The sequence below is a fragment of the Mytilus californianus genome, unplaced genomic scaffold (assembly GCF_021869535.1).
Source record: "Mytilus californianus isolate M0D057914Y unplaced genomic scaffold, xbMytCali1.0.p SCAF_11, whole genome shotgun sequence".
Lineage (NCBI taxonomy): Eukaryota > Metazoa > Mollusca > Bivalvia > Mytilida > Mytilidae > Mytilus > Mytilus californianus.
Window position 1 is genome coordinate 6,240,980 of NW_026262593.1, and position 20,321 is coordinate 6,261,300.

Below are 20,321 nucleotides of genomic sequence, written 5' to 3' on the forward strand. Positions count from 1 at the left end.
TGTAATGAGGAGTACCCAAATTGCATCCATACTTAAATTCACATCCTTAAAAATCGTATAACAGATTTTTTGTTTTATTTCTTCAAATATTTAGAACAATTTGACATTAATTCATGCTCCTATTCATTTTTTAAGAAATGGATGCTTGTAACATATTTTATTTGCTCACTTTTAAAAGATGATTTTTTGTGGACGTCGCATGGCGACGATTCCATAGATTTTACTTTTCAGGTGAATACTTCATCTGATGTCAGATGATATGTACTGTGAACGTTTTGTGCATATCTATATGTAGTTCGCTATGTTGGTAGACGTTCCTAATGTCAAATCATGAAAATACAAATTGTTGAGTCTCGAATAAACGCTTGTAAGATTTCCGCTGCTTTTTTCGCTAAATAGGTGCAATTTGGGTATTCGGTGCAATTTGGGTACTGTGACGTTACATGATTAATAAAACAGAAGTGTTATCTTGTGTTAATTTTATTTGATGGGTTTATTAATGTGTTTTGTTTGTTTTCCTTTTTTATCTTGAATCTGTCCAAACAATATATGATTAAAGGGGGATAACACTTTTTACTCAACTATATTACAGATATTCGTAATAAAAGTAAAATTACTTGTTTAAGTAATATACCCGATACGCGTAATATTACTTAAATAAATAATCGCCTGGACTGAATAACAGGCTCCTGACTTAGGACAGGTGAATAAAAATGCTGCGGGTTTAAACGTTTTAACAGGCGCCAACCTTCACCCTAACCTGAGACAGTAGTGTAACTTTACAACATAAAAAGACACACTATAAAATATCAATTGAAATGACTTAACTCGATCAAAAAGACATTTAAACAAAAACAAGTAAACATACACTGAACGAATAAGTTTGATCTATGACACAATATAAATACAATATTAAAACGTAGGTGTCTATATAACATAGATGTTACAGGTAGTAATAAAAAAGATGTAGGAAGAGTGTCAATAAGACAACTCTTACCTGGGACAAAACGGCGTTAAATAAAACAACGCAGGTAAATTTAAATATAATAATTTTGTTGTTAGGGGTACGGAAGTAAACATTTTTTTAAAAAGTGTCTCGAGTTATGTATGTATAGTCGAGACATGCGTATGATGTCACTAGTGCATTATATGTTTGGTATCTTTGATAAAATTGCATGAGAATGGAAATGGGGATGTGTTGTTTAGTTTTAATTATATTTCATATTCAATATAAAGTATCTTCACAATGAATGTTTCGCACTTTTCAAAAATATTTTTTTAAGCATATACTTTTTGCGCTTTTCATGATATCCAGGAAAAATATCAGTTTCCGTTAGCATGGTTAGGTCATGGAAGTATTATATTGTCAATATAATACTTCCATGGTTTTCCGATCTGATCCTGAAAAAAACAAACAAATACTTTTTTGGGTTAATAGTTTATCTTTCCTTCGAATCTATATACACTTAGTCATGACTATTAACACGTTGCATATACACAACATGTTAACAAGTAATAGCATATTGACGCACATTATTCATACATAAAAACTATCACCAGTATAGTATATTGATTTGAATAAACGATGTTTTTTATATTTCCATCTTTTATTTTATTTTTCAATGGATAACTTTTTTTTTTAATAGAAAGCTGGTCTAAGATACTATATGTACATGAACTTAAGTGACCCTCTATTTAGTCAGGCGGAAACTTTCACAGATGATGTTGGCTGATTTTTTTATGGTACATACATCTAAATGTGCTTAAACTTGATGAAGAGTCAACAACATTAAAAATGTAGACGTTTCGTCCATAATACAGAATTATTAACCATCAGTATTAGTTTCCAGTTTAAGAACTTTAATTCCCTTGTTTGAATTCAAATGTCATTTTTCGACAATTTGATTTAAGACAGTGCCTGTGATTCGATTAGAGACCAGTATTCTTTATAAATTCATTGAAACAATTATATTTTATGTCATTTTGTAATGTTGAATCAATCAAATTTCATTGGAAGGCTCTTCGTTTTGATCAAGATTTAATTCGTTAAAAAATCTTGTACGTGACTAAATCAATGTTCTACAGAGATTAAGAGCAATAAGAGGCCATGTCATTTTATCTCTATTGAATACAATAAGATATTGATAAGATGGCCTGATAAGATAAAACCATGAAACTATGTTGAATAGCTCATTTTCGTCCAACCATTAACTGACTTGCTCATATTTTAACTAAAAAGATGTAAATTTACGATTCGTTTAAATTTTTATCCACAAAGAAATAACTACTTAAAAATCCCGAAATGTCACCGTTATCATTTTGCAATTAGTGGGAGTGACTATCGGAAGTTTTTGGACCTTATCGATAAAATATTCGGAAAACTCTAGAAACCTACGAACGGATATCAATCAAAACATTTTGTTCTGCACAGTTCAGATGCGGAGATATCAGGTTTCAAATAGCAAGAGACTTTTCAAGAAAGTGCGTGTGCTCTTTGCCACGTATGCCGAGTTTTGTTGTAAAGAAACTGCATGTTGAATACAATTTAACATTAGACATCCGGTTGAAGAAGAAACACAAAAAGAGACAAAATGAACTTTTTAGTCTGCTTTTGTATAATCGGACTTTTGTCTTCTGTTGTGATTAAATGTTCTGATGTTGGTAAGCGAATTTTAATTTTATTGAGAATGTTGAATATATTAACGGTGTGAATGAACATACAGACAAGATCTGTGAATAGTGTTTTAATTACAGGATAATACATTTTTGATAATACACTTTTATCCCACTTTCACTTTAATTTTTAAACAAAAACACTTGTCAAAATACACTTATTTTAAAAGTCTACTGTATCTACATTTATACCTTAACCATGATAACATTGAGAAGTTTTAATTAGCACTTCTGTTGAATTTATTGTCATCCAATTGTTGGACAATTGTTTAGTCAAAATAAAAATAATAAGAATTACACATTCATGACATTACAAATAATAAAAAAAAATTGATATTTATAATTTTATAAATGGAAATATTTTTTTATTTACACACATTATTATGGGTACAAATCAAACACACGGATATATTTTTTTGGTAATACTTCATGTTTATGCCTGTTTGCTTTGCTATTCTTACAACGAAATGTTATCTATACTATTAAATGAGAAGTGTGTCGCTTCTCTTCCTTCCACCATGTCCACAATAAATTAATCATTATGCCATCTGTTTCCTATAGGTACCATGCATCATGTGCATAGTCGCATTTGTCATCCTCGCTTATGATTATTCCATTTGGGTTTTGGGAGGAAAACGAAAATAAAGGCGTCCGTTTATTTTTTCCATCATCTGACGGGCTTTTAAGTCATAGACAAGACTTCTGTTTAGGACTGTTTAAATTTACACAGAATTTTGGTAAATTTACAAACAACCCTTAATTCCTAACTTGATTACATACAATGTTTTGGGTACCTGAGCTAGCCTATAGGAACCAGTATCAAACATTCCTTCAGTCCCTGGAAGCGATATAAATCCGATTTCTTGGGACCCCAGGAACCGGTATATAATCATGTTTTATTTAAGAAATAATTCATGCAAGCCATAGATTTGTTGGAAATTTTCACATGGCCTAGGTAGTTTAATATTGGAATTTTAAATTGTGCGTAAGCAAGGGATAAAATTACCGAATATAACGACCCAGGCCATGTGAAAATGAAAACAAATCTATGGAATGCATGAATTATTTTGATTCTAATATAGTAAAGTTTCTCAATGAAAAGTCTGAAGCCATTTCAGTAAAATATGACGTTGTTGTGCACAAATCGCATTGTGACGTCGTCGATTTTTAGTGGTTGTGATTTATTGAGTATTTTATTATGGCTCTATGTCATATGACGTAATAAGCACATCATATTAGAAAAAAATATGCTTTCTTAAAAGTCAACACTTATTAAGTCGGACGCCATTTCCAGATTTCAGTAAAATATGACGGTTTTGTGCACAAACCGCATTGTTTATTGAGTATTTTATTATGGCTATATTCATCATTCCAATCTTATTTGCAAATATCACATAATAATCTGATTTCATTAGTGGAATCCTTTTCGAGTGACTGAAATTGAAAAGGTTAACATATCGATTATTCTGTCTTCTGCACAACGAAACAAAAAAACATGGTGACAAAGCAACTCGCCTCCTAATAATTGTGTGTTCATGTTTCTACAAATAGTTGACCTTTGCACTGACATTCTTTAGATTTACATATTTTACAATATTTTGAACTGGTGAAAAATTCAAAATGTTATATTGACATCAGTTCATGTTTAAGATACTTTTGATACCTTTCCTGAAATTCTCCAGTCATAAAATATTTACAATATTCATTTTACATCAATTTACATACTTTCAACCACGCTCTAAATGCCCACCATTTTGCAGGTGTGTTCTAGTGATTATTGAAATGTTAATCAGATTTACTGCTCTCAGCATGAAATGACTTAATAACCATGATAACATAATTGGTTTGAATCAAAATGACTATGAGTCAGTTCATTTATATAGAGCAGTAAGAACCAACTCTTTTTGAAGTACACCACTAATTCATGGCCCCATTACTTTCTATGTTAAATTCCTCAATTTCAAGCAGACTCAGCTCTTTTGTTTCAAGTTCAAATAAAGTTACAGTCATTGCATGTCAAAGCAACACTTTATGGTGTCTTGTACTGGAAAAATCAACATACCTTTAATGGCATATAAGAAAGAACTGGTTCCCGGAACTTTGGATGTACCAAAACAGGTACTTCAGATCTGACATACAGGCAAAAAGTACTCTCTTTATAAAATTTGGTGCATTTTTTTTAATATTCAAAATTATAAGTCAAAAAGTGTTCTACAATGATCACCAGTCATTCAGCTTTCATTTGATACCAACAATACCTAAATATTCTACATATTTTGAAAGTTACACTCATGTGTAGGAACTATTTTGTGTTAAATATGTACTACTTTCTGGTATGTGCTTTCTGGCTGGGCCGAATTAGTGGTGTTACACCTATAACAGAACCAAACTTGCTAAATTGACTTCAGCATTACTTTATTTCATTCTATGATCTATTTCAAGCAATAAAAAACACATAAAGCTTAAGTCCAAATACTATTTTACTAATTTTAAGCTCAAATTGGACTGGTAGTAACATATAGGTTATTCAAAGAAAACTGCATATGGATATTATAAATGGCCAATATACTTATTTTATTCTCAATATCATTGTTGTATTTAATAATTTCTGTTAGGAAAACAATGTGCTTACCAATAGTCATATTTCACCAGAGTTTGTTCATTTAATAAAAATATATTAGACCAAACCTAAGACATAATTGAGAAAATTGTTCCCCCTTTTTTCTTCAAATTGGAAAAGGGACATTTTAGGTATAAACCATACTTCTGTGGTACAACATAGATAATAAAGAGCAATTTATATATTTTCCAGCTGGATAACTTGCTAAACTGGTTCAAAATTGCATGTACAGTGAGATTTTGGAATTCTTATATGAGTATATACCAATTGCTTAGATTGTAAAAGGCTATCATAAGAAAACCAATAAAACTTGAAAAATCATAGGATTATTTGACCAAGAGCTATTTTTTTTACCAGAAACAAGTCATTATATACATGTTTTATTGATTGCAATCCCAAATAATGCAAAAATAAGAATTTGGAGTCAAGTCTTAACTGCATGCATGTTGTGTGACCATAAAAGGCTAAAATACCTGATTATGTCAATTTAAGAGCTGAAATTTCCCATAAACAGAATTGTTCATCCAAAAAAGATGATTAAACATGTTTACTTACATCAAATATGACTTATTTTTATTGGAATAGGTACAACTTCTAAAAATTGAATTTCTGATGATTCTCTGTAATAGGAAGTACACCACTAATTCATGGCCCCATTGCTTTCTATGTTAAATTCCTCAATTTCAAGCAGACTCAGCTCTTTTGTTTCAAGTTCAAATAAAGTGACAGTCATTGCATATCAAAGCAACACTTTATGGTGTCTTGTATTGGAAAAATCAACATACCTTTAATGGCATATAAGAAAGAACTGGTTCCCGGAATTTCGGATGTACCAAAACAGGTACTTCAGATCTGACATACAGACAAAAAGTACCCTCTTTATAAAATTTGGTGTATTTTTTTTAATATTCAAAATTATAAGTCAAAAAGTGTTCTACAATGATCACCAGTCATTCAGCTTTCATTTGATACCAACAATACCTAAATATTCTACATATTTTGAAAGTTACACTCATGTGTAGGAACTGTTTTGTGTTAAATATGTACTACTTTCTGGTATGTGCTTTCTGGCCGGGCCGAATTAGTGGTGTTACAAGTGAATTGTAATGCAATGTTTGACATGAAAGTGAAACAGTAATTTAATATTCATGTACTAGACTTATTTCAGCTTAAAGATTTCAGGAATGAAATTAAGGTCTAACATATCAGTAGATACCAATACCATGTACAAATGTATGTTCAATTAAAAGAGGCTAAAAATTTAAAGAGTTAAATATTGAAAATGATTTTATTTTAGTCTGTCAGTTTATTGTGTATCAGTTTGTGGTAGCTTTAATTTTATTATCAGATTTTATGACATATATATTACTTCAAATCTCTGTTTTTGGTAAAAGTTTAAGGATAAGTGAGATTAATTGAAATGCATATGGAAAAAAAAAGATGTGAGACAGCAAAAAAAATAAATTAACAACATGAATAAATTAAGATACAGGACAGGTACTAATGTACATATTTAAGTAAATAGAGAATTTAAAGTCTAACTGATGAATATAATGAACAAGCACTTACACATATGGGAACCTTTAAACCACTCTTAGTTGTGGACAAGTTCTTGATGAAACCATCAGATCTAAACACTATCAGTACAAGCACTTACACATATGGGAACCTTTAAACCACTCTAGTTGTGGACAAGTTCTTGATGAAACCATCAGATCTAAAGATGACTAAAGAATTTATTACCACCATATTTTATACAAATATAATAGTATAAAACTTTGTGTTGCTCAATTTGTTGTTTTCTGTTTGATATTATGTGAACTATAAATGCAGTGTTTCATTTTGTATGGAGCTTTTTTCTTTTTAGCTATGATGTTTTCTATTCTTCTTCTGCAACTGATTTGTGATTGGCCCGTTGAATTAGAATCTTGAATTAAAAAAAGATGCATATGAACATCATGAAAAGTCAGATCACAGACAACCTCAGACAACCTCAGACAATATCTTGATTCTTTGATGGGCTTTTTGATGTCTGCAAAGAGTCGATATAGTAAACAAAGTTACCATGTATATATGTTAGAATCTGATTGACGTTTGGTCTCTAATTGATGTCCGTTCTTCAAATTGATGTCCAATGTAAAGCCACATTCTTGATTCAGTGTTCAATATTTTTACCCTCTAATTGACGTCGTATTTACCAATCAATGGATCAGAGTCTCCTCTCATCAATGTCCAATATTATTTTTTCTGAGTTTGGTCTTTGTTTAATTTTATATCTTTTTGTCTGTGTGTAAAGCTGCTTAAAGAATCGCTAATTGTTTTCATACATGCATATATCTTTTAGTGAACAATATCCCGTCCCAAATAACCAACTACATTTGTAAATTAAAAAAAAGGACACACATCAGTAAATGACAATAAGACAAACACCAACATCATATTACATGTATATGTACACAAATGTACATCATTGTACATGTACATGCATATTAATATTTTTGTGAAAGAAGCTGCTTATCCACTGGATCTACGATGTCTTATTCCTTTCGCATTCATATACATATAAATAGATGACATATGGATGCACGAAAATGAGACAACAATCCAACAACAAAGGTAACTGAAATTAACCTAGGGGACAATAAAAAGTCTCAAACAATAAACAGAATAAAGAAATACATGTATAGTCTATTGTTGAAAAGTATGAAACGTCATGGCGGCAAGTTTTCTGATTAAGTTAGTTTGATAGGAACTACTTGTGATAGATCATTGATATTTAATATAAAGTTGCATGCATTACTGCCAGTACATATCAGTATGACAACTATTTTGAGGCCCTGTCCCCTAGGTCATGGTCCAGTGACTTTGAATTAATTAGCAATTTTCAATGTTAAGTTTTCTGCTTAAGTTAGTTTGATAGAATCTACTTGTGATAGGACTAAGGTCAATGACATTTTTATAAAGTTGTATTACTATCAGCACATATCAGTTTGACGACTATTTTGAGGCCCTGCACCCTAGGTCATGGTCCAGGGACTTTGAATTAATAAGCAGTTTTCAATGTTAAGTTTTCTGCTTAAGTCAGTTTGATAAGAACTACTTGTGATAGATCAATGATATTTTCTATAAAGTTGCATTACTATCAGTACATATCAGTTTGACAACTATTTTAAGGTTCTGCCCCCTAGGACATGGTCCAGTGACTTGTGGAATTGGAAATAATTAGCAAATTTCAATGTTAAGTTTTCTGCTTAAGTTAGATGTACATTTATAACTGTGTTTATTCTTAATATATTACCTATGTCATATTTAAAGTTGCATATATATATATATATATATAAGATGAACTACTTACAATGTATTCTATATATAGAAAATATGTCTATATCATTGTATATAGACAACAATATTTTCTATAAAGTTACATTACTGTCTGTACATCTCAGTTTGTCGACCATTTCTAGGCCCTGCTCACAAGATCATAGTCCAGCGACTTTGAATTAATAAGCAATGTCGCTGTCTATCAGATTGTCTTTTTTTTAAATTTAATGCCGACAGGCGAGACATATCTCTGTGTCAACAGTTTATTGACCTTATCACCTTATGTCCAAGTTGTAAGTAATACCAGTTTTATATATATGTGTAATTGTAGGTTTCATTAATTGGTCTACTCTATATTTACATGTATATCTTTCCAGAGTTACTGGCAGTCACAATAGCTACAGATGAAACTGATGGCTTTAGGAGATATGCTGAATCAGCAGATAGATATGGAATTAAACATAAGGTAATAGATACTCATACAAATTATTTATTAAAAAGATGAACATCTATTTTCCACAACAACATCTTAAAAAGTTTCCATTGGTATATTTTTTTTAGGAATTTGTCCAACATCCCATCCTTGCATGCCATTATACATATGTACACAATGTAGGGAGACCTTTTTTGTCTACAAATTATATTGGAAGTGACATATTAGAAAGAATATGGTACATGTATTCATTAAAAAAACATGAAGAAAAAATTTAATCTACATGCTATATGTTTTGGTTTGTTCAAAACAATATTAGAACAAAAGACTCAGCTGGAGATTTATACATTTTATAGTAGATTTTTTGAACATGATGTACAATGTATGTTCTAAAAGATTGACCAGTGTCTTCTCAATCAGGTTTCCTGAAATTCGCGAAGGGAAATCAAAAAGGTAATAAGAGCTATTTAACAGAAATCTGACCCTTACTATCCATTCTTTTCCAGTTTGACATGTCCTTCAGGAAAACAGCAAGCTTTTCCTAAACAGCATGTGACGGGTTGACTTAAATTTGAAAACTCTCATGAATGTACCGGTAATACTACTTTTAAAATACATGTACAATTATACAGCATACATGTATTTACATGTCATAAGATGTAAAAGAAATCTTCCATCATGTTCATGTTTGAGATTAAGAAAAATCTTAATGCAAACAATACATGTATTGGAGATTACAGGTTTGGACTGTTGCACATGCATGACATGTACATGTATAAACATGATAAAAAGTGAATAACAATGACTCAATGAGACTACCAAAACTGTATAAAAATCATTCTTTTAATTTACATTCATTGACCTTATGAAGTTGTTGTTCTACACAATGAAAGTTGTATAAATAGAGACATGTACCTGCCTATATTACATCTTTTTACCATATATGATTCATGAGTTGCAACAGTTGTAGTTCTAGGGTAGGATTTCCTTTACAGTTTTTTGTTGTTGAAAATATATAACTTTGCTGGTTTTTGGAAAGTGGTATTTTGTACAAAGTGATAAAAAATGCAGGAAAGGGTATTCATGATATACATGTTTAGCCACATCAACTTTGTAGCTAGAATAAAATATCAACAAATATTGTACATGTAGTAGAAACTGAGTGACAACACCTTTCCAAAAAGGAGATAACTGTTTAAAAAAACTTCCTGAGTGAAAATTCGAAAGGTAGACCATTTTTTTGGTCCCTTGAAAATGTTGAGTTCAAAAATCTAAAATTGTTATGAATCTACCTAATAACATACTTCTGATTTTCATATGACAATTTTTCAGTTTCAATCATTTTGAATTTGTATTACATTTTTGTACATATTTGATTTTAAGGTTAGAAACTATTTAACTGCAAAACTGCCAAAAAAGCCTCATTTTGAGATCATGTCATTAATATTTAGATATAAGCAAAGGCTTTTAACACAAAAGGATAATTTGCTACAAATTTTTTTTTACAAAGATGCAAATGTGTGTAAAATATCTTTTGGGTATGGCCTTGGATCATACATGTACATGTATCCATTTGACCAAAAGCTGAATGGCCATTTTACAATGTTAGGTCAAATATGTCAATTTTGACATGTTTATGACGTAAGAGCAATCACAAGTCTCCTTTCTGTCCTAAAGTGTCAAGATTATATTAGCCTGATCATGTATTAATTCATGTTGCTATTCCAAGTTACAATTGTTCTGTATAATATAAGGACAAATATTTTGACAAAATGTTGATAGATCCAATGTTTCTTAAAATTCTTTTTGGTAAATCAGATAGGTTGTGATCAAGTTTTCTTTCATATTTATTGTTTTTCTATGAATCAATAGTGCATTATTTTGACGTGCCTTATTTGATTATATAAAACCTGGCCAGTTTCTGATATTTATAAGAATGCAATAAAAGTGTATTAGGCTGAAAAAACAATCATGGATTAGAAGAAGAAGGCAGTTTTACCCATAAATGGTCTACAAATGATATTATTATGATACTTATGTGGTGGCAACATGTTTCTTTTATTTTATAGTTCATGCAATAAAGAATTGATGAAAAGTGAAGTGAAAAATAATTTCCACAATTTTCCGATTGATTGTTTTAACATCTTCAGGTGACTTTTGCAATTATTCACAAATTGATGTTATGAACATAGAATTAATTCTGTATTTACAATGCTAACTTGATTTAAATTGAAATATCTACATCTTATCAAAAGGTGTTCATCTTAAGTAAGTACTATTTAATACATGTATAAACAACAGCTGCTGTTCTTGGTTGTTTTACACCTATTTAAAAATATGTTACACTATATAATCGTGTCGATTTTGTTTAATAAAAGTAAAAATCAGTAGTTTTGAATAATACCTGTTGATGTAAATACATATAATATCATTATTTACTTGATTGACTCAGATTTATTTGGTTACTTAATTTTTAAGAGCCTACTTAAATGGCAGATGTACTTCCCTGACCTATTGTACTTGTTGTCATAGTAGTTATTTCCTTGGTGAAATATGCATATTGTTTCGTGACTGGAATTCTTGTTTGACATTCCATTCAAATTTGTGTCCATCTTACGCATTCTAAAAAACACTTGGTACTTAAATAAAGTTTGAAAGAGTTAATTGCATGTACATGAAAATAAGGAGATGCAGTAGGATTGCCAGTGAGATAACTGTCTATAAAGGACATAGATGTGAACAATTTCAGGTCATGGTACAGCCTTAAAAATGAGCAAAGTCCATACCATATATATAATAAGATATAAAAGGGCCGGGATGACAAAATGGGAAACAATTCAAAGGAAAAACAACATTTAACAATAGGCCATCCTTAAAACAGTACAAAACTACAAAGACAAACTGAATATTGAGCAACACAAACCCTTAAAAAGAACTGGATTAATGACAGACATTCAATTGTTGTTCCTCTGATATTTCATTTATTTCATAGCATTATTATGGTTTGTTGTCTCCTATCTTTATTTTTTATTCCTGTCATTGTATCTTTCCTCCGATTAAGGGAGACATTATGTATTTGTAATGTTTCTGCATCTGGTTTGTCTCGTACAACCTTGTCTGGGACAATTTTTTTTTTATCTTGTTACACTGACTTATGATTTCAGGCATGAAGGTGTATTACCATAAGACGGTGTGTAAGATCTCATCATGACCTTCATGTGAACTTGTCTTTTACCTTATAATCAAAATACTTCATTTTTCTTTTGACATTTTCGTGTCTAGAACATGACCTGGGACCTTGACTGATGTCAAATGATTTTTATATGTCCACTCCAAAACCATAAATATTTTTGTATGGCAAGTGAACCTTTTCTATGCAACCATGGTTTTGTCCCCAGAGGGTCATGGCCCACTCCTTCATATATTATACATGTGAATTGTTAACTATCATGACTATCTAAAAATGGTTAATATCCTCACTCCTTAACCATATATTGTCTTAATTGCCTTGATAAAGATATTTTTAATTCACCATAGGTGTTGTCCCTGGGGGGGCATGTTTTGTCCCCTGCATATCATTTATTGTTAAATAGCTTAAAACTATTTATATCCCCACCAATAAACCACATAATATTCTAATACTTAGTGACAATCCCTTTCAGTACAACATCAATATTTTTGCCAGGGATCACGCCAAGCCATAGATATAAGAAGATGTGGTATGAGTGCCAATTAGACAACTCTCCATCTGTATCCAAGTCACAATTTGTGAAAGTAAACCATTATAGTTCAAAGTATGGCCTTCAACACGGAGCCTTGGCTCACACCGAACATCAAGCTCTAAAGGGCCCCAAAATGACTAGTGTAAAATCATTCAAACAGGAAAACCAATGATCTAATCTATACAAAAAAACGAGAGACACTTATGTACCACATCAACAAACGAAAACATGCCCCTTTTGAAAAAAAAAAAAAATTTTGGAGGGGTTCATGCTTCACCCCTCATATAAAAATGGTAAAATATACTATTAAAACCAGATATATATGATACTATTCTAGTATTTGTATTTTCCATATCAACAGGTTTTCCAGTATTAATACCTGTTTTTTTACTGGATTTACCTTTTAAAGATGAATTGGGACATTAGTTTAGTCCATTAAAACAGTTTCTACTAATTTAGTCTGCAGTTGGGTATTGTACTAAGATAATGCAAATTAACTTTTAACAGTTTCAGACCACATCGTACAGGAGGGAAAAAATCCTATAAAAGAAAACATTGCAAAAGTAGGCCACTAAAAATACTGCCACATTTTGAAACTCCTGGCCTTGGGACGGAGATTGAAAAAACATACTGCTTAATTTTCCATTTTTTTTTTCTTCAGACCTTTGGAATGGGACAGGAGTGGAGAGGAGGAGATATTGCCAGATTTTCTGGAGGAGGACACAAAGTAAACATACTGAAAGAGAACCTGTCACAGTATGCAGGAAGAACAGACCTAATTATAATGTTCACAGACAGGTATAGTACATATCATGTTCACAGTGAATGAAGGATAATGGCCAGCATTGAGGATGCGGTAGCACTGTATTTTTAGTCCCCTACCGACGAAGTCCAAGGGGACTTTAGGTTTGCAGTCCGTCTGTCCATCTGTCAATCCGTCAGTCCGGCAAATCAGCTTTCCACACTTTTTTTCTTCGTTCTTGAAGATATTGATTTGATATTTGATATATAGTTTTATCATGACAAGTTATAGATCAAGTTCGAATTTTGTTCCGGTCTGTTGATTTAGTCCAGAGTTATGGACCATAACTCTGGACCATATCTAATGTTAGAGTACTATGTCAAACCATATTTCTGTACAAAGGGAGATAACTCGTTTTTTAAACGACATTCTTAGTTAAATTATTTGAGGAATTTTTTGACAGGTTTGTTTGTTATTTAGTATAAACTAATTTTCTGAATGCTATATATATAAAAAAAAATTATGAAAAGAAATCCTTTAATTAGATAATAATCTATTTTTATTAATGTATATATTTCAATACATTACATTGTGTAGATAAAATTTGTTGACATTTTATAGATAAGTTGCAAATCTATATTAGTTTGTGACAAATGAAAGAAAAAAATATTTGGAACTATTAATTATATCTGATTATAATTTGAAAATAGATATACGCTGTATTACATCATATCTAATTCTAGAGAACTATTAATCATATCTAATGTTTTTTTCATCATGTTTATAAGATATTGATTGATAATTGGTATATAGTTTTAACATGACAAGTTACAGATCAAGTTCAAATTTTTGTTTCGGTCTAATTATTTTGTGCAGAGTTATGGTCCTTGGACTTGAAAAATTCACTCATATAATCAGTTTTCAACACTGTTTTTAGTCATGCTTGAAGATATTGACTTGATATTTACTTTTTGTTTACACACCATGACAAGTTATAGAACAAGTTAGCATTTTGTTCCAGTATAATGAATTTTTACCCGGTAGGGGACTATGTATTGACATGCAATACACTCAGAATGCTTGTTCACTTTGTCCATCCATCTGCCTAATTTTCCTACACTATAGCTTTACCTTGAATGACATTTTACTCAACATTAATAAAATTGTTAACCATTTAACATGTTTAAGGCAGAATATATGTAATTAGGCAATATTTTTTATTTTGATGAACTTTTGTATGCATTTAAAACTCGTTGAACTACATTCAAATATTGTTAAAAAAAAAGATATGTATATAGCTTTTATACTTTCAGAGATAGTCAATTAAAAAACCAGTAAAATTGGTCTTAAAAATGTATATAAAAATAAGAAGATGTGGTATGATTGGCAATGAGACAAATCTCCACCAGAGACCAAATAACAAAAGTTAACAACTATAGGTCACAATATGGCCTTCAACAATGAGCAAAACCAATACCGCATAGCAAGGTATAAAAGGCTCCGAAATGTAAAATGTAAAACAATTTAAACGAGAAAACTAATGGCCTGATTTATGTACAAAACAATTAACAAAAGCAAATGTGATATACAGAAACAAAGGACAACCACTGAATTACAGGCTCCAGACTTGGAACAGGCACAAACAGAATGTTGGGGGTTAAACATGTTTGCTTACGCCAAACCCTCCCCCTAACCTGGGACAGTGGTGTGACAGAACAACATAAGAAAAAACTATAAAAATCAGTTGAAAAGGGGTCAACTCATCAGATCGATACAATGCACACCAAAATCCTATCAAAAACACAAAAGATACAAAGTACAGATATTAGAGGTCTCACAGTTACTATAAGTGAAAGCTAGTTCAAAGCCAGTAACGAATAAAAATCATGTGTCTTAAGACTTAAAAGAGAACCTATCACAGTATGCAAGAAGAAAATGTTCACAGACAGTTTGTTAAGAATGTATTTTCAAGAGCAGCAGAAATTATACATTTTTTTTCGCTTTAAAAATGTGATTGCGCGAAAAATGTGTCGACAGAATCATATTTATTGCGGTGAACATTTCCTTTTAATGATATGAAAATATTTTGTGTTACCAGTATTCGTAGGAATTGTAAACTTTAATTTTTCATGTTACTGTATATTTGTCTTGTTTGTCTTTTTGTTCCTTCTCATAATCAGCTTTACATGTAACATAGGTCTGGTCAATAGTATATAATATAATACTAATTTTTATGATATCTCAATATAGAATATCTTAAAGACATGAAAGATGTATTACAATTTACATATTTAAATTATATAAGAACTTTTTATATATAAAAAGAAGATGTGGTATGATTGCCAATGAGATAACTCTCCACAATAGACCAAATGACGCAGAAATTAACAACTATAGGTCACCATACGGCCTTCAACAATGAGCAAAATCTGGGACAGTGATGTAACAGTAAAACATAAGAACAATCTATGCAAAACAATAAACGAAAAACAAATATGAGAAACAGCAAAAACGACAACCTGTTTGTTTTGGTTTCGGACATTACCATTTTTTTTACACATGAAATTTATATTTTACAGCTATGATGTGGTATTCACTGCAGGACCAGAAGAAATACTGGAAAAATTTAAGAAGTTTGATTGCAATGTGATATTTTCAGCTGAAGGATTTTGCTGGCCAGACGCAAGCTTAAAAGTATGATTTTTAGAAAGTCTTAGGTCTATCTGTAGATTTAATGTACTTTCCCTTACTCTTGGGTTTCGAAAGTAGATAATATAGTTTACAACTGCTTATAACATGTATAAAAAAGTTTGTTTATTGGTTTGGATTTCTGTTTTGTTTTTTTTTTGTGTGATAAATTCTGTTGTTTGATTGCTTGCTGTCTCATTGATATTTATATCAGATTAAATATTTGTGGGATGAATAAAAGGAGATGCGATATGAGTCAATGAGATAGAAACACGATGAGACAAAATACCAAAAAGCATATAGAGGTCATCATATGATTTTTAAACAGGCAGTTGTCTATACAATATGTTAAACTTGAGCTCCAATTCGCCACTAATCTTTCAAAGTTGTGAATAAATTTTACTGAGACTTTCAAAAATCTGCCATCAACACCAATCTCTACAAATGACAAAAAAAACATTGAGATATCTGATGTGTCAAAAGACAACCAATGGTAAGGCTCCCGACTTGAGACATGCACATGAATTTGTGACAGGGTTAAACTATTTTCTGGGACCTCAACCATCCTTCTTTACGTCTTAAGCAGAAACCTTTAATAGGTATTTAAAAGAACATACAACAAAGAATAAGTTCATAAAACACTTATTTTATCTGCTTTTAGTATTTTCTGGTTTGACAAACATTGTTCAGGTAGATTTTTACACATGCAATCGGTGAGTTTTGAACCAGTTTTAAGTTCTACAATGTAGTAGCTGAACTCTTCAAGCATCTTCTGATCTGTAAATTGTTTGTCTTATCTTTTTACAGGAACAATATCCAGAAGTTAAACCTCACGAATGTAGATTCTTAAACAGTGGAGGTATGTATAATTTTACTCTTTTATTTAAATAATGTCTACCGGTATATTAAGAAATGTACCGGTAGTTCACAAATTTTTAAGCCCCCGCCGTAGCGGAGGTGGCATTAAGTTTTACCCTTACGTACATCCCAAAATTGTTTTCCGTTCTCTAACTTAAGTTTGCCTCAACCAAATGTTATGAAACTTATACACAATGCTTATTACCACAAAACACAGATCAAGTTTGAATTTTGGTGGCGTCATTTTAACCATTCTAAAGTTAGGCCCCTTTATAAATGGAAAAATTACAACATTTTTAGATTCCGTTCTCTTACTTAAGTTTGCCTCAACCAAATGTTATAAAACTTATACACAATGCTTATTACCACAAAATACAGATCAAGTTTGAATTTTGGTGGAGTCACTTTAACCGTTCTAGAGTTATGCCCCTTTATAAATGTTAAAATTGCAAAATATTTAGTTTCCATTCTCTAACTTAAGTTGCCTCAACCAAATATTATGAAACTTATAAACAATGCTTATTACCACAAAATACAGATAAGTTTGAATTTTGGTGGAGTCACTTTAATCATTCTCGAGCTATGCTCCTTTAAAAATGGAAAGAAAATGCAAAATTTTTAGTTTCCTTTCTCTAACTTAAGTTGCCTCAACCAAATGTTATGAAACTTATACACAATGCTTATTACCACAAAACACAGATCAAGTTGAATTTTGGTGGCGTCACTTTAACCATTATCAAGTTATGCCCCTTGATAAATCGAAAAATTGCTAAATTTTTAGTTTCCATTCTGTAACTTAAGTTTGCCCCAACCAAACATTATGAAACCTATACATAATACACTTTTATCGTTTTTGAGTTATATCCCTTTATAATGTTGAATGCAAGCAGGAGCATCATCTCTGTCCATGGGGACACATTCTCCATTTATTTCATTGAAAGTAATCTCTCCAAAATGTTGCTTAAATGCCTGGAAAATAAAAAATGTTATAAATTAATTGTATCAGCTGAGAGGTTTTGCTTGTCCAGTTATGTGACCGGTGACCTGAATGAAGTTAATGCAATGTTTCTTGTCAAATGTTTTTTTCTTTCTTTAAATGAAATGAAAAAGGAAGAGTATAGTGTAAATATAGACCAGACAACAAACATGAACCACTTTGAATAATCCAGATGTCCATGAAGTCAGTGATTTCTGTATAAACATAAGGATGTAGTTAGATTGCCAATAAGACAACTATCCACCAAGATTTATGGACGAGGATGTATACAACTGAAGGTTACCTTATGGGTTTAAACAATGAGAAAAACCATTCCACTGGTATGACAACATGGGAATCAATTCAAAAGAGAAAACCAGTTGTCTAATTTATATACATAACAAGAAACATATATATAACAGCAACCAAAGACAACCACTGAATTACAGACACATACAAAATGTGATGTTTAAAATGTTGGCAAGCCCTCAACCCTCCCCTAACCAAAGATAGTAGTGCGACACAACAACATAAGAACAAATTGTAAAAATCAGCTGAAAATGACTTGACTCATCAGATCAACACAAAGCATAACAAACTACTGTAAATTCAGAAATTATTGTGAGGTTTTTATTAATGGGAATAATGCGACTGTGTAAGTATAGCAATAATAAGAACCTGCATTCTGATATTTGATACATATATCTGTATGCAGCTTTTCCATAAATCGCAATAATTAATCTCGCATTTTTGTTCATTCTTCAAAAATCGCAATAATAAATGCACGCAATTAATTTCTGAATTTACAGTAAGTACTGATCTAAAAGTACTAACAGTTACTGCAAGGTAGTTCTAAAGCCAATAACAACTGTTAAATTAATAGTACATTTACTGTTCCATGACCCTAAATGCTGTTAATGTTTTGCTATTTTTAACCAATATTGTATTAGTGCAATACTTCATCATCATAGAAACTTAACTTGTTTATATTCTACTTGGAATATTATATTTCTATTGAAAAAATATATACTTGCAGGTTTCATGGGATATGCTAAAGACATTGTTGAAATAATAAATTATAAAACTATAAATGACATGGATGACGATCAGTTGTATTATACCAAGATGTTCCTCGATAAAACCACCAGAGTAAGTATTTATTATGCTTAGATTGGGTGCTTATTAGGCTCATACTAAGGGTTTATTATTTTCTTTGTCCGCCAAAATTTATACAAACCCCATTTCAATGGTGAACCAACTATGACTGAAATATGTATTCTTACAGTAATAACTACAGACAAATGCCTGAGTCAGCTGACATGAGAATAATGAGCCCAAAAGTGAAAAATAAGCATTCAATACGCATGAAAAGACATTTGATTGAATCTTAGTTACAAGTATATATTAAATTGCAAATGCATTGTTTCAATTTATTGGTTAAATTAATATATTTTAAATGATAAACAATGAATACCGTAAACATAATAGTTTCCTTGTTGAGTTTTAATTGATAAATAATAAGTTATTTTACTTTTCGCTTTATGCAACAGTGCTAGATATTAAGTTTGTCATTCCTGTCAAGTGGAAACATATTATTGTGTAGTTATAATTGACATAAGCCTTGACAACTGTTACTGTAATGAACAATACAAAAGAGAATGTAATACATAAGATACAAATGGCAAGAAATATCATTATAAAAACTTTATTATATAATAGTGCCGCAAGGGAACAAGGACTTTTGATAGAATATAAAATTTGATGGAATATAGAATTTGATGGAATATAAAATTTATGCAAGAATCTAATTAAAATAAACAAAAATTTCTGAAATAAGATATATGTTCAACAACAACCTCTAATGAACCATGATTTATTGTACAAAGTTTAGAATGATACATGTATATGTTATTATACCCCTCTCGGGGGTATATAGGAATCATGTCCTTCCATCACACTTTTGGTTTCCAGATGATAAATAGAGAACCACTATTTGAAAATAATTGGAATTTTAATGTATTGTTTAAGGCCACTAAAGACAGGTTATATTTGCATTTTGTCATCTCCACTTTCACTGTTACAGAGTAATGGTACTTGATTGTTGGAAAAAAAAATAATTTTGTGGTTTCTTGATAATAAATGGAGAACCTCTTGATAAAATTGATTGAAATTTTAATGGAATGTTTTGGACCACCAAATACAGGTTAAGTTTTAATTTCTTTGTTTTCACTTTTTCTATTTCAGAGTTATGGTACTTAATTCTTGGAAATTTAAAATTTTATGGTTTA

The 20,321-nt window shown here is 30.8% G+C and overlaps 1 protein-coding gene across 2 annotated transcripts in view; it reads left to right on the forward strand.

Annotated features, from left to right (window-relative positions):
• LOC127719449 (multifunctional procollagen lysine hydroxylase and glycosyltransferase LH3-like) overlaps positions 1-20,321 on the forward strand; it is a 52,018-nt gene that overhangs the window by 1,961 nt on the left and 29,736 nt on the right. Inside the window, exons 1-6 of one of the 2 annotated variants that reach the window (XM_052225556.1) lie at positions 2,392-2,661; positions 8,992-9,080; positions 13,431-13,567; positions 16,091-16,205; positions 17,007-17,058; positions 19,070-19,182. In XM_052225556.1, the coding sequence (XP_052081516.1) occupies positions 2,592-2,661; positions 8,992-9,080; positions 13,431-13,567; positions 16,091-16,205; positions 17,007-17,058; positions 19,070-19,182 (576 nt within the window). In that variant the 5' untranslated portion in view covers positions 2,392-2,591. Of the gene's footprint in view, positions 1-2,391; positions 2,662-8,991; positions 9,081-13,430; positions 13,568-16,090; positions 16,206-17,006; positions 17,059-19,069; positions 19,183-20,321 lie in introns of those variants that run through there. The other variant, XM_052225555.1, reaches the window with a different exon arrangement.